Below are 13,982 nucleotides of genomic sequence, written 5' to 3'. Positions count from 1 at the left end.
GACATGTAAGATTTAGTAAAAAACTAGCCAAATAGACATCCTATAGTAACTTCAAATATTAGTTCATCCAAACCACCACATCGAAACTTAAGTAAAAAACATTTCCTAGGTTCAAACATTCTCTGCTTTCAAAAGAAAGAAAGCTTGAACCCAACAATTGTATCTCGCGAAGTTCAGCATGCAAGTAAAGAATCCAGTGCAGTAACAGATATACAAGTATTATCTATCTTACTGTTTTCCTTCTTTTTTTTTCCCCTTCATGAATTTCCAGCTTCCACTAGAACTTCTCTCACATAGAGCTTGAAGCCTTCATCTGAGGAAAAACAAGACTGACCACACTGATATTACTAAAATACTAACATCACATGTTAATTAGTGGAATGCCAGATCTCCTTCCAGAGCTTACCTATACACCGATGAAGTCTATGTTACATGGGTTTGGCTACAGGTATCAAGTGTGGATATGTGTTTAGGAGTCGGATCCACCTCTTCCAAAATATTTAGTATACGGGTATATGTGCCAAAAAACGACTATTGGTACAGGCCTACAGGGTGTCAGGGACTCAGCTCAAATATGTTGAAAAGCGGGATTAATGAGTCAAAAAAAGGGGAATGTGTCAACAAGACTCTTAATTTTTCTTTTTCTTCACAGCCATATCCAAGCATCTGACACTGACTTTTGCGCGCATGTCAGATGCATCCCATACCCACACCCATGTCCAGTCAGTCAACAGGGGTACTCCAGACATACATAAGTGTTCAGGACCTCAGGTACAGCAACAAAGCAATGAAGTGCACGGAAGCCCTTGCAGGATTAAACCATTTTTGTTACATAAGGCAAATTGTTCATTCTCAATACATCTCGCCAAAATGTTCAACCTTGAGAACATTTTTCAACGAATTATCAACACGTCAACATACACACAGAAAGAGAGAGATGGATTATTGTTTTTCCTCTTCTGGACTATTGTGATAAGATCAAGTAGCATAGAGAGGTCGACCTGCCTCAGAAACTTTTGGGTAAAATACATCACTGTTAACACTTTTAACAAACAGCAAACCCTAATAGAACTAAACCTTTTTCAAAACTTGAATCTGGAAATGAGACGATAACATGCCCGGATGGATACAGCCGCTAAACATAGGTTCCTGCACTGTTTGAGCACACACACATACCACAGAGCAAAGTTTTTACTTTCTGATCAAACTCTAGAGAAGCAGATCCAACAAATAAAAAATTAATGAGTATAAAAGAAAGAGGATAGAAGAAACAACATAGGATCAGATTGCTCAGATACCAGATCAAAATCTTAACATAGACATTAAAGCTAAGAATACATTAAAAACAGAGAAGGGAAAGAAGGGAGAAGTAAATCTCAGGAGAGATAGAGAACAAGAAGAAGTAGTGGACCACCAAGTTGATCCTTTTGATCCTATTTAATAAATATTCTGGAATACAAAATACCCTTATGGGTAAGCTTATGCACAATAAACCACCATTTCGTCTTCAATGACTTGAGACTACTTCCAAGACAAGTGACTGCACCCAACTAGCAAGGGAGAGGGTTGGGAATGGCCAGAGGATGTTTGGAATGAAACATCAAGGCAGGTAAAGAGGTTTCATGGGGTCTGCTAGGATTGTTCCAGGTAGTTGGTTTCTTCCTCTGGTTGGCATGCGACTCCTCTCCAACTGCCTTGACTATATCTTTCACCTATAGACCCTTGCCCAATGTCTTTGACATGTTTCCAAGCAAGTACATGGGCAATGCTTTCACCTAACCAGTAGAAGAAGAGAGGTGAGGACAGTTGGTGAATGCTTCTATCTGCATTGGGCGTTCTCTAGGTGGGTTTTGAAGGTTTGCAGGTCATTCCACAAATTGGGTTAGGCCCCATATTGGGACTCCATCTGATGGCCCATCTCAAATGGGTGGGCATCCATAGGTGTTGATGTGATATGATTTGTTGGTCTTATGGATTAGTCTTATCCATGCCTTTCAAAATTGAATCTCAATTGAGAAAATCTGTGTATTTCCTTATGTGACATATTCATTGTGTAAGTTTATTTCATAGCATGATATGCTTATACTGTTAGTGGTAATAATAGCCGTGTCTTGTCCGCTAAATCCTCCAATGCCTCTCTTGTTGCCAAGTTTGGTCACCCAAAAGCCAGGGAGAGAACATTGGGCCTTTGTAAACTAGATACATAAGCAGCAAGTTAAAGGATTTTGAGCACAAAATATGAACAACACAACCTACATGCTAGAAACATTATTGACATGTTATTTAGATAATTTAAATCTCAATGATTAGATGCCCATAGCAAATGGGCACAGCTGTTGGAAGACTCAGAAGCCCCTTATATTCATAATACTTCAATTGGTACACGCAAGAAGTAGGCCAATTCAGCAGTTTTCTGTTCAAGTTCTTGCCTCCATGATGAGTTAAGATTTATTACTCTTGAAAATTAAATCATGGAGGCATGAACTTTGTTGGTTATTAAAATGATTTCTTTCCACTATTCTTTTGCATAACAAAGAGTGAAGGAGCAAACATGGCACAAGGCAAAATAGAATATCCTAGAGAAATAAACATCCAACAGAAATATAGCTTTTCCTTTACACGTTATTAGCACCCATACCTATTTAGATTAGAAGATTCTACAGTCACAAAAAAAAATGAATGTAATAGTACAGTAAGGAGGGAAATCACACACACACACACACACACAATATTAAATAAAATAAAATAACGTATAAGAAATAGTAGCTAAGAGAAATGGGAGTATGCTGTGCATATGCTGGGAGGTTATCCTTGAAAGAGAATAAAAGATCACTGAATAAATAATGAGCACCAAAGAAAAAGGGCCTCACCTCTTTCTTGAATAAAAGATGTTCTTCTGATGCTGGTGAGGATGCATCCATCTCGGCACCTGCTGATGTGGCAGTCTCCATCGTCATTGTTGATACTATCTTTTCTCCTTGTGTCTCAGAAATAACCTGTTTCCATCCCATCTTGATACAACTCTTCCCCTGTTTAGTCACCCTATATCCCTATTGAAGGCACAAGAAAAGAGCAGGGAGACCACATCAACGTTGCAACCACCATATCTCTAGACCTAATGGGGAGATGGGGTTGGGGGGGGGGGGGGGGACAAGGAAAAAAAAACAGAGAAAAGGGGAAATAGAAGGTTGTCTAAATCAAATTTGCTTCTGAGAAGAAATAAACTGCAGTACAAACTACAAACTGGTACAGATACCACAACCTGAATAGCGAACCATGGTAGTACTGCACTTATACAAGCAACCCCACACATGAGACACTACATTATTGGTGCCCCTACGTAAATATGCTCCCTATCAGAACCCTCCCTACCAAATTTGTCTGCTAACAAGTTTCTGGATCTAGTTCTTCGAAGGAAGGGCATGATGGTTTCATTTTAATATCATATCAAATTAGTTTTCCAACAACATAACCAGCTTTTTAATTTGTCACAAGCACGCCTCAATACAGCAAGCCGCTAAAGCATTTCAGGGAGAGGTGCAAGGTATGATGAAGATCTCAGACAAAAGAAAGAAGAGAAAGATCTCTTGTGATTTGGGTTGGTCTGATTCAACCATGAACCAGTTTTCTTGTTTGAACCAACCCTGCAGTTCAGTTTCTGATTGAAATCTGGTCTTGTGGTTACTGTTCATGACCAGTTCTATTTGAGGTTATTTCTTTTATTTCATTAATCTTTTTTTTTTTTTTTTTTTTTTTTTTTGGTTGAAATATTTCATTAATCTTTAGTTGTTTAGAAAATATGGAATACATTATACATTTATAAATTCCAGATCCATTTTAGAGTCTGTTTTCTTTACTATTTCAGTTTCCTAGTCAGTTCATGTAACCTTTACAGTTCAGGATTGATTTAGGTCTTTCCTTCTTTGAGCCTGAGTCTGAGTCTATGTAGTACTATTCTATATAACTTTGTATTGGGTTACAACCCTACCCATAAATTTGGTAATAAGAAGAACCTTTCAGCTCTCAAGTCTGTAATGTCACTAAGACTCGGAAATTATACCAATACAGGAGGGTTGGAGCATAAGACCATTTGAATCTGTTTATTGAAGGCCTAGGGCTGCAGTCAAAAGGCTTTCAGTTTCAGAGATCACTTTTCTCAAAAGAACTTCCGAAACGAAGGGGACTAAACCTCAGATTTCTATCTTGATATCAATTCTGATATTCTGAGCTTAAATTGATGATTATTCTGGACTGGTGGAAACTTCCATCGATTCTCATATTTGGAGATTCCCGTCACAAGTAGGATTTTTCAGATTCTAGAAATCTTACAATTGGGTTCAGCCAGTATTTATATTATCTTCCCCTACCAGAATAGAGGATTTGACCAGCCATGTGGCCAGATCAGAGCCCTTGATTTGCTGTTATTGCAAATCTCCTGAAATCTGGTTCATTACTCTCTGCTGTGATTCTGGTTTCTGCTGGAATTTCTACACCCTATCTGGAGGTGATTAATATTTCCATCAAGATACCAAATAAAATTGAGAACAACTGAGATGTACAGAAGGAGAAGATTGAAGAAACATCAAAGAAAATCTAACATCCATATTGTAATATCCCTCCTGCCATAGAGCTTTTTAGAATATAAGGTGTGCTAATAACCCTAGTTAGGAACACAGGTGAGGAAAGAATTTTGCAAGGATACTTTTTGGTTGTCAGGTCACTCTGTGCAAATCAAGGATGGGTAATCTACATACCAGGAATTTGGACTTTGGAGTAGTACAGCAGATGTCATATTTGGTTGCCACTAGTATCTATTTGAATAAAGCAAGGATTTAAAACTCAGTTTAAGGGATTGGATCAGGCTGCACCAATCCTCATCTGGATCAACCAATCTTGCCCAATCTTTGATTGATACTGTGAGGTATTGACTAGTATCAGATAGATCAGAGTCATCCAATACACCATATCCAATCCTGATTCTTAAAATGTAGGATCAATAGGACTGAGGAGCAAAAGTGAAGTTAGAACAATGAGCGTGAAGTTTTCGAATCAAAGGTTCTACACTAGAACAGAATGTATGCAGTGGAATTGTAGTTAATAATTATGAAATGATGATCAATATATAGCTCAAAATATTTTTCAATATCTATGTCCAATAACCTTTGAAATGTATGATAAGGGGGAAAATCCACATATAGCACAAGCATGGGTGAAACATTGAGATAGATGGATAGAAAGACTAGTAGCAACAAAACAGAAGCAAATCATTTAAGGAACTTAAGAGTAACAATTGAGATGGTTTGGTCACGTAATGTAGTCCTAGATAGATAGGAGACCTATTAGGAGCCAAACAATAGGATCAAATAACAAAAGGGGCTGCTGGTTCGAATGGACAGCACTAGGATTTAGGTCAATTCCTAGGGTTAGGGTAGGATAATGGGAATATAATTTATACGATTAAACTAGGCAGGTTTTGGGGAATTTAGAAAGCTAGATTTGGTTAGGTTTAGATGAGAATTCAAAATTCCAGAAATTAGGGTTAGGGTTTCAGGTTTTGGGTTTTAGAAATTAGGTCAAATTTAGGGTTTTGAAAGACAAATAGGGGCAGCAGCTTGGGTCGAGTGTAGGGGGTGTTAAAGAGAGGCTGTGGTTTGAATTTGAAGTAATTCTAATGGTTAAATATGGCTGGGCAGCAAGATCTAGGGTTTAATGGAGTTAGGGTTTATGGGATTCAAACAAAAAATAAAGGGGATCGATGGGGGGAAAGGATTAGAGGGTTAGAAGAAGAAATTGGGTATCAAACTTACTGGAGATTCCACTGGCAACAGCTTGAACAGATGTGAAGGATAGAACCACCTTCGAATTAAAGAAGATCCTCCCAGCCGTCACAGCATAAGGAGTCAACCGGATTCCACCAGTCCCTTTCCATCTTGATAGAACCACAAGGATGCACACTCACAAAGAGCAACACTCAATAGAGCAAGGAAGCAGCAATGGCAGCAAACAAAATCTTTTCATTAATCAAATTCGTGTTCAAGGCTTTGCCCCCTTACAACCTTATATAAAAGACTCAAAAATAGACTTCTACTCTAAAAAGGAAAGGCCTAACCCAATCATTAACCTATTAGGTAACTTAAACTAACTAGGAAACTAAAATACTAAAAGAAATAGACTCAAAACCTGGCTGGACTTATAGAATCCTAATCCAGCCCAACTTACATCACATGACCACTTAAGTTGTCACAGGACCACTTAGACAAATCACATGATCACTTAAATGATCACATGACCACTGATTACATAAAAATCAAAACTAAGGAATTAAAACAGCTAATCCCGTATGCAACCTAATTACCCATATTTTAGGTCCATAAAAATGGCTTATTACATAGAAAACCCATGGGATCAAAAGCCCAACATACATATAACCCAACCCTAGACTTATTTCTAAAGAAATAAGCCCATTTCGGTGATGAATCTGCATCGGTGCAATGGAAACCAAAAAGTGAATCAATGAGGACTGATATGACGAGGGAATAAACTGTGATCGTTGGGCATGCGAAAAGATTGATTTCTTTTTTCATTCATAAAAGATTGATTTTTTTTTTATAAAAACTATTATGTTCAATGAGGTTAATATGGTAAACCGCCTACTTTTTTTTTTGATAAATGTCAATATGTACAAGTTGAAGATTCTAAAAGGACAAGTGCAAGAGCGAAAAAGGACTTGGTTAAGAATTTTGATCTCTCACTTCTCCTCCTCTCCATTTGTTCTCTTTTCTTTTCTTTCAGACATAATCCAATGTTGTTAATAACACCCAAATTTTGGAATTTTACAAACAACATGTGATCTGGTTAGGTTAAATTTTGGTCAAATTTCTTCCAAAAATTGTCATAAAATACTGTATAAATCAGTTCTGGAGAAATTTCTCTGCAATATTGACTCTAAAAGTCATTGGTGCTTTGCTCGGCAAAGGGTAAATCATTTTTTGAATCTGACTCTTTCGGAGTTGGGGCAGATATCTTGAAATTTGGAGAACAGTGCAAATAGCAGTTTCCCAATCAGTGTTTGCCACCCTCTGTTGACAACTTGATACTGCTCAGTTTACTGTGTTGAATGTTATGGGTGTTAATTTTTACTAATCCCCTTATCATTGCTTTAAGTAGCTATTGACTGAAGAGTGGTATTCATATATTACTTTTGTACCCTTGATCCGGTCTTTTTGTGTATTTCTCTGCATTACCTTGTGCTAGTGTGTGTCAGCCACAAGTATGTTGTTTCTTAAACTTTAGGAGAAATGTCAAAGGGCCACAGAATCAGCTATTTAAAGCGGGATGAGTCGAAGAATGGAAGTTGATTTGCTAAGTTGTTCGACATCAAGCTGAGAGAAAAGGCCATAAAAACCTTTCCACATTACTACTACTTTTATTCTTTTTTGTCTTTCCTACATTGCTAAACCAGTTTGGGAGTGGGCTGGCCAATGTGATCCCATCCTCCCTATGCCCTAAACAACATAAGAAGGCTCGTAACCAACCTACTAGTATCTTTTATAGTATTCTCTTACTTCGAGCAATCTCCTTACTAATAGCTTCTTTATCAATAAAAGCAGATAAAAAAATAACACGACGACTTCTAGAGTTCTTGTCAGCTCAAATCTCTCAGCCAAAATGAATATGAGAAGGTATCAACACCAATCATTCAGTTATGAAAGATAAAATATTTGCAGAGTCAGTTCAGTGACATGCACAAAAAGTACGATTGCCTAGCATCATTAGTTTCTGCAGCCATTAATCTGATTCTGAAGATCACCTTATGACTTGCAATGGTTGTTGGCAAATCCACATTCAAAAAGCATCTTTGAGGATAAGTTTTATTTTTTAGCTCAGTCAGTATGGCATTTATGATGGGCAAGCAAGCCTCAGCGCCTAGTTTGAAGTCATCAATACTGCTTTTATCTCTAACCCTGCAAATTCATTTTCCATTTTAATCACAAAGAGGAACAAAAATCAATTGAAATTTTGTTGTTTTATTATCAAATAAAATGATATATATATATAAGATAAAAAGGGAACCATGATGAACATTTGCATACACTTTATCTTTTACAGTTTCCTCTTGCTCCTTAGCCATGAGCCCATGGTAGTTAAACACAACCATGTAATTGTGGTGTTAATCACCAAAAATTCCAACTAGCTACACAGTAGTTCCTTTCTTCACATGTTTAATGTCATATTAAGCGAAGAAAGAAAAGAGCGAGGAATGACTTAGAGTAAGTTGTCTTATACAGAATCCTTTTTTTTTTTGGCAGATAACCAGCGCATTTTATTCTGCAATTAGCCCAATTACGCACATGATACATATGCTCAACTCAGCCCTAAATGTCAATTTACCAACACAGTCTAGCAGCTCCCATATATTACTAAAAAGAACACGTAAAGTCAGTATGCATATGAGATCAAGTCAGTACTGGTAATTTATATAAACTACTATAATTATTAAGTAAATTATCAGAGCCTAACTATATAAACTGCTATATTTTGTGGCCTCCCTTTCCATACTTTCCAAGGGTTGTATAAATGAAAAAATTGGTGAACTTCATCAAGGAGGTATATTTTTTCCTGATCAAAACTTTAACTCTAGTCAATTGAAACTCAAGGAAAATTTTCCCAAATTCTTATTCTCTTCTTTGACATAGTAGCTACCGCAGTGAAGGTGTTAGAGTTCATGTAATAAGGGTATTTAGGGTGCTTTGCTATCATCTTTTATTTTTACCTTTTTTACCTCCCTAGGTTCTCTTATGTTAGTATGGGGGTTATTATGTAATTCCATATGTTATAGGCAAGTAAGTCAATATAGGGGAAAGAAATCGATTATCTCCCCATTATTCCACGCACCCTTTTTTCTCTCTTCTTCTTCTTTGTCTTCTACTCATCCTCCCCACCTCTTCTCTTCTCTCATCCTACTCTCTTTTATTACTTTGAAGTTGGTATCAGAGTTGGTTTGAGAGTCGACTGGCAGCTTGTATCTCCCTGTGCCTCTGTTTTTGAAACCTTAGAAGAGTAGAGGGCTCCAATAGAGGCTGCACCATGTAAGAAGACCTCTTTAATCTGTTCTCCCATCAACTAGAAGATACATTGATGAAGATTTGAAACTATAGAGTGAGATTTATGAGCAAGGAAGCCAAAACAGGAGTACCTCCAGCTCTGGAGTGTTAGCTCTCTTTCTCTATCCTCAAGGACGTGTTGATGGTGGGACCAGGTTTGTTGGAGTCTCCCAACGGTCCCCTTTCAACCCCCTTGGCCTCAGTTGCTGAAGATGAGAGTTGTTGGTTTACAACTTGTTTCCCCACACACTGAAAGGTACTGCTTGATTCTGTTCTTTGTTGATTCTTTCATCTAAAATGCTACGGTTGATGTAATTAGTGTTGGTTGTTGCCTTGTTGGTGAGTTATCTTATTTGGGTCCTATGAGTTGTAATGGGATGAACCCACACCTTGAAAGGTGCATTTGATCCAAGTTTCTTCAAGTTTTGTGACTTGTTCATTTGCTAGAATTTTTTCTATGAGTATTGGGAAGGAGTGTTTGGGTAGAGTGTGCACTCCCCATCTAGTTTGTGTATCCAACCAGCTTTCCAAGTGTGTTTTTACATAATGTCGGAGGTCATTGGATCTGTGGAAGCTTCGGCTGGCGGTTCAAGTAGTGCCAACTCCAGTCTGATTGCCTTTGAAAATCCTAGCACCAGGATATCCATTGTGAAGTTGGACAACACCAACTATTTGATTAGGCTCACTCAGTGAAGCTATGTCTGCAAAGTCGGGGGAAGGTAGGGTACATCATTGGTACCATCAAGGCTCCTCATTCAAGCGATCCAACATACTAGAAATGGGAGACCGAGAACTCAACAATTATGACCTGGTTGATTTTTTCTATGAAACTTGAGATTGGTAGGAGGCTTATGCAAAAGGATACAACCAAGGACATTTGGGATAGTGTCTCTAAGATTTTTTACTGTGTGGGTGACTTGGCTAAGGTCTACTAACTCCTCCAGAAGGTTATCACAATGAAAAAGGGAAATAGGACTATCTCTGAGTATTATAACACAGTTGTTGGTCTTTAGGAGGAGTACGATCACTATAGGGACCTCCAGCTCTCCAATCCCTAGAACGAAGCAAAGGTCTATAAAACATTTGAGAAGGAGCGTGTTCTGATTCTCCTTGGCAGGCTGAACCCGGAATATGAACCAATCCAGGTGCAAATCTTGGGCCAATCACCTCTCCATCGTTAGATGAAGTGAGCAGCTATTTGCAAAGTGAAAAAACCAGAAGAGTGGTCATGGAAACTGCTGCATCCCTTGAGAGATCTGCTCTTGTTTCTAGCTCCCAGAGAGGTTGGCGAGGTAGAGGAAGAGGCCAAGGGCCAAAACGTGGAGGCGACAGAGATAGACTCTGATGTGATCATTGTGGCAAACCTAGGCACACTTGGGAAACCTACTGGGAGCTTTATGGACGTCCCCCTAGACGCACTAATGTAAGGTAAAATCATGGCTGATCTAACCCAGGCAGGATCTTGATCTCAATCAAATAAACGTCAGATTAAGGGAACAAATCAGCAAATAAAACAGAAGATAGAAGAGAAGATGGAGGGATATAAGGGTAATGGGGATGGAGGGTTGTCTCAGCCATGGGCCTCTCACCCTCAACTCTCTCTTTCAGTTGATCTCTTAGCCTTTCTCAGGACAATGGTTTGCAAAAGTAAGCTTCATTTGTTTCATTCATTCTATTCTTTTCAAAACTTACAATAAGGCCTCTATATATAGTGAGGGCTTAGCCAAGAGAATAGTAGTAGATACTTGCTGAGAAGCTGCTGATAAACCGCTGCTGAGAAGCTGCTTAGAAGTTGTTGATGAGAAGCTGCTGATGAAAGTTGCTTGGAAGCTGCTTAGAAGCTACTGAAGGAATGGCTTGATTTGAAAACAAATTGGCTGGTCCAATTCTGTCCCAAAGTTAGGGACTAGTTAAGCTCGAGTTGACTGGTCTTGGCTGGTCTGGATCTTCTTCCTTCGATTGTATGTCAATTCATGTATGGGGCTGGGATCTACATCACGCACCTTTCAGTATGCATGGTGGCAGGAGAGGGGGAGCTAGAGCACACATAATATGGTTGTGCTCCCATTGGGTAGAGGAACTCGGGTCTTGAAAACGAAGGGAGGTGGATCTATCGAGGCTTGGTTGGAGCTTTCCTCCGCCATGGCTCTAATACCAATTTAATGTAAGGTTAAATCACGGATGATCTAACCCCAGGCAGGATCTTGATCTCAATCAAATAAACTTCAGATTAAGGGAACAAATCAGCAAATAAAACAGATGATGGAGGAGAAGATGGAGGGATAGAAGGGTAATGGCGATAGAGGGCTATCTCAGCCGTGGGCCTCTCACCCTCAACTCTCTCTATCAGTTGATCTCTCGGCCTTTCTGAGGACAATGGTTTGCAAAAGCAAGTTTCATTTGTTTCATTCATTCTACTCTTTTCAAAACTTACAATAAGGCCTCTATATATAGTGAGGGCCTAGCCAAGAGAATAGTAGTAGATACTTGCTGAGAAGCTGCTGATGAGAAGCTGCTTAGAAGTTGCTGATGAGAAGCTGCTGATGAAAGTTGCTTAGAAGCTGCTGCTGAGAAGCAGCTTAGAAGCTACTAATGAGAAGCTGCTTAGAAGCTACTGAGGGAATGGCTTGATTTGAAGACAAATTGGCTGGTCCAATTCTGTCCCAAAGTTAGGGACTGGTTAGGCTCGAGTTGACTGGTCTTGGCTGGTCTGGATCTTCTTCCTTCGATTGTATGTCAATTCATGCATGGGGCTGGGATCTACATCACGCACCATTCAGTATGCATGGTGGCAGGAGGGGGGGGGCTAGAGCACACACTGTGATGGCTGAAACTGAACCCATGGGGTATCCATCTGGAGTACATGTAGACAACAGTACCCTCACAAGGGAAGATCTTGCAGCTCCTCTAGACTAAATTGGTAGTATTTAAAATAGAAAGAAAACAAAATCTTCTGATTGTCTCCCCACGCATGGAATGTATAACCTGTAATACTCGGCCAAGTTTGGCCCATGAAGACCACAAAGACCTGCACCCATGTTGGCTGTGAAATGGCTAGTTGTTGGCCCTTTCTCCTCTTCCTCCTTGGTCGACCTACATCACCTTTACTATTACGTCACTATTGATTGAAAAGGGATCTGAGGTAAGTGATTCAAATTCCCATTGTGATCAAGAATTCGAGCCTTGGTTGAGTTTGTTTGATGAATGTAAATGTACCAAGCTCGATCAGGTCAGCAGTGGGTTTACAGAAGGAGATCTCCTTCCGGGACTCAGCTGAAGTGGAATGCTCACCAGAAAATATGACAAACCAGGTTATTGCTAACTTACCTGTAGACCCAACCATAACCCCCCCTGACCTTGGCTATTTGTTTTCCACTCTAAGGTTCTACCAAGGGTGGCAATCTCCTCTTCAAGGCCAAGATAATTAGACTGTGACTCAGAATCCTGCACAACAGCCATCCAAATTGAAGAGTTGGCACACTACATTAAGGTAGATGTCTGATTGAAGACACTAGCAAGCTGAAGGAGGGAGGAGGAGTAATGATGGAGGCATCATATCAAGCACTAACATTGAGAAGAAGGAAGCTTTGGCATTGAAAGTGGCAAAGGCATTAGACTTGATCTTCACAAGTGGAGACGAGTAACTCAATTTGTTCAAAAAATTGAAGAAGATGAATCATAACAGGAAACACTGGGAAATCACTGACCAAACATCCAGTTTTAACTCAGAAATCTGCTTCTCTGAAATAGAACCTGAATTCTGAATCCAGTGTTCCTATTACTCAATAGTAGTAACTGGTTATAGATCCAGAAAATTATTTATATGAGTAAGGCTCTGGTTATTTCTTCTTTCAGTTGCATTTGTCAGGGTCTGGTGTGTTTCTTTTCCCTTTTCTCTCAAACCTTATTTTTTTGGGGGGGGGAGTAAGTCAGAAATTCTATTGACAAAGGGGGTGGAAACACCCAAACAGAAATAGGCATCAGCCAAAACAGCTAGACTATACAAAGTGTACCAGCTAGTCCATTTTGCTTATCAGAAGCCTTTGTTTTTGCTTTTAAGTCCTTCCCCGTTGCACTTTGTTCTTAATATACTTATTTCTCGTAGCCAAACAAGTCAAAATAATTTAAATGGAAAAAAGAACAAACAACAAGAACCAAGGAAAATTAATCATGTGTACTTCATGGAATTTCAACTGTGATCTGCTCCACGATGGCTAATACAGTTTGCATACCAATCATATGACACAGATATAGAAGGCACTCCATGAATGAAGGCCTCTCGAGCACCAGCCACTGTCCCTGAATAAACACTGCAAGCCAGAAACATGAGAAGCCCATTAAATAGCATCCCAAGTAGAAATAATGGGTAATCATTGTTTCAAATACAATGAGGGGTATGACATATAGTGGTGATAATAATACCAACAAAAACAACAACAGATGAAGATAGATATGATGCCAATGAGTACGGCATATAATGTGATGGATGAACATTATGATTTGACAGTACTGGTAGTCCAGATAGATGGTGATGATGATTTAATGTTGGTGGAAGTGGTGGTGGTGGTGGTGATGATGTCAGTACAGTGATGTAAGAAAAAAAATTAAATGGCATTTACAATGTGATGGATCGCCATCCATTACATTCGAGCCATATAAGACAATAGTGGGATGAAAAATCATTCTTCCAGTACCGCATGGTCACTTCTCTATTACTTTCTCAGACCAATTAGTTCATTTTCTGAGGGAAGTGGATCTCCCAACCCCTTTTCACCTTCAGCCAAACAAAATTACACAGATTCTAGAAGGCCATTTCCTTCTCAGTATATGTTTCTAATTTAACCAAACAGGGCTAATAATATTTTGGTAGTAAAAGCC

General features: G+C 39.0%; 1 protein-coding gene across 3 annotated transcripts in view; it reads right to left on the bottom strand.

Moving 5' to 3' along the window:
• LOC122642405 (5'-nucleotidase SurE-like) overlaps positions 1-13,982 on the bottom strand; it is a 45,267-nt gene that overhangs the window by 21,989 nt on the left and 9,296 nt on the right. For all 3 annotated transcript variants that reach the window (XM_043835856.1, XM_043835855.1, XM_043835857.1), the window contains exons 5-7: positions 13,337-13,414; positions 7,811-7,964; positions 2,871-3,050 (exon numbers count right to left, since the gene is read on the bottom strand). In XM_043835856.1, coding sequence (XP_043691791.1) covers positions 2,871-3,050; positions 7,811-7,964; positions 13,337-13,414 — 412 coding nt within the window. The remainder of the gene's footprint in view (positions 1-2,870; positions 3,051-7,810; positions 7,965-13,336; positions 13,415-13,982) is intronic.

This window comes from Telopea speciosissima, chromosome 10, assembly GCF_018873765.1.
Source record: "Telopea speciosissima isolate NSW1024214 ecotype Mountain lineage chromosome 10, Tspe_v1, whole genome shotgun sequence".
Classification (NCBI taxonomy): Eukaryota; Viridiplantae; Streptophyta; class Magnoliopsida; order Proteales; family Proteaceae; genus Telopea; species Telopea speciosissima.
Note: the sequence above shows the minus strand (reverse complement) of the source record. Positions and strands in the feature narration are given on the sequence as shown.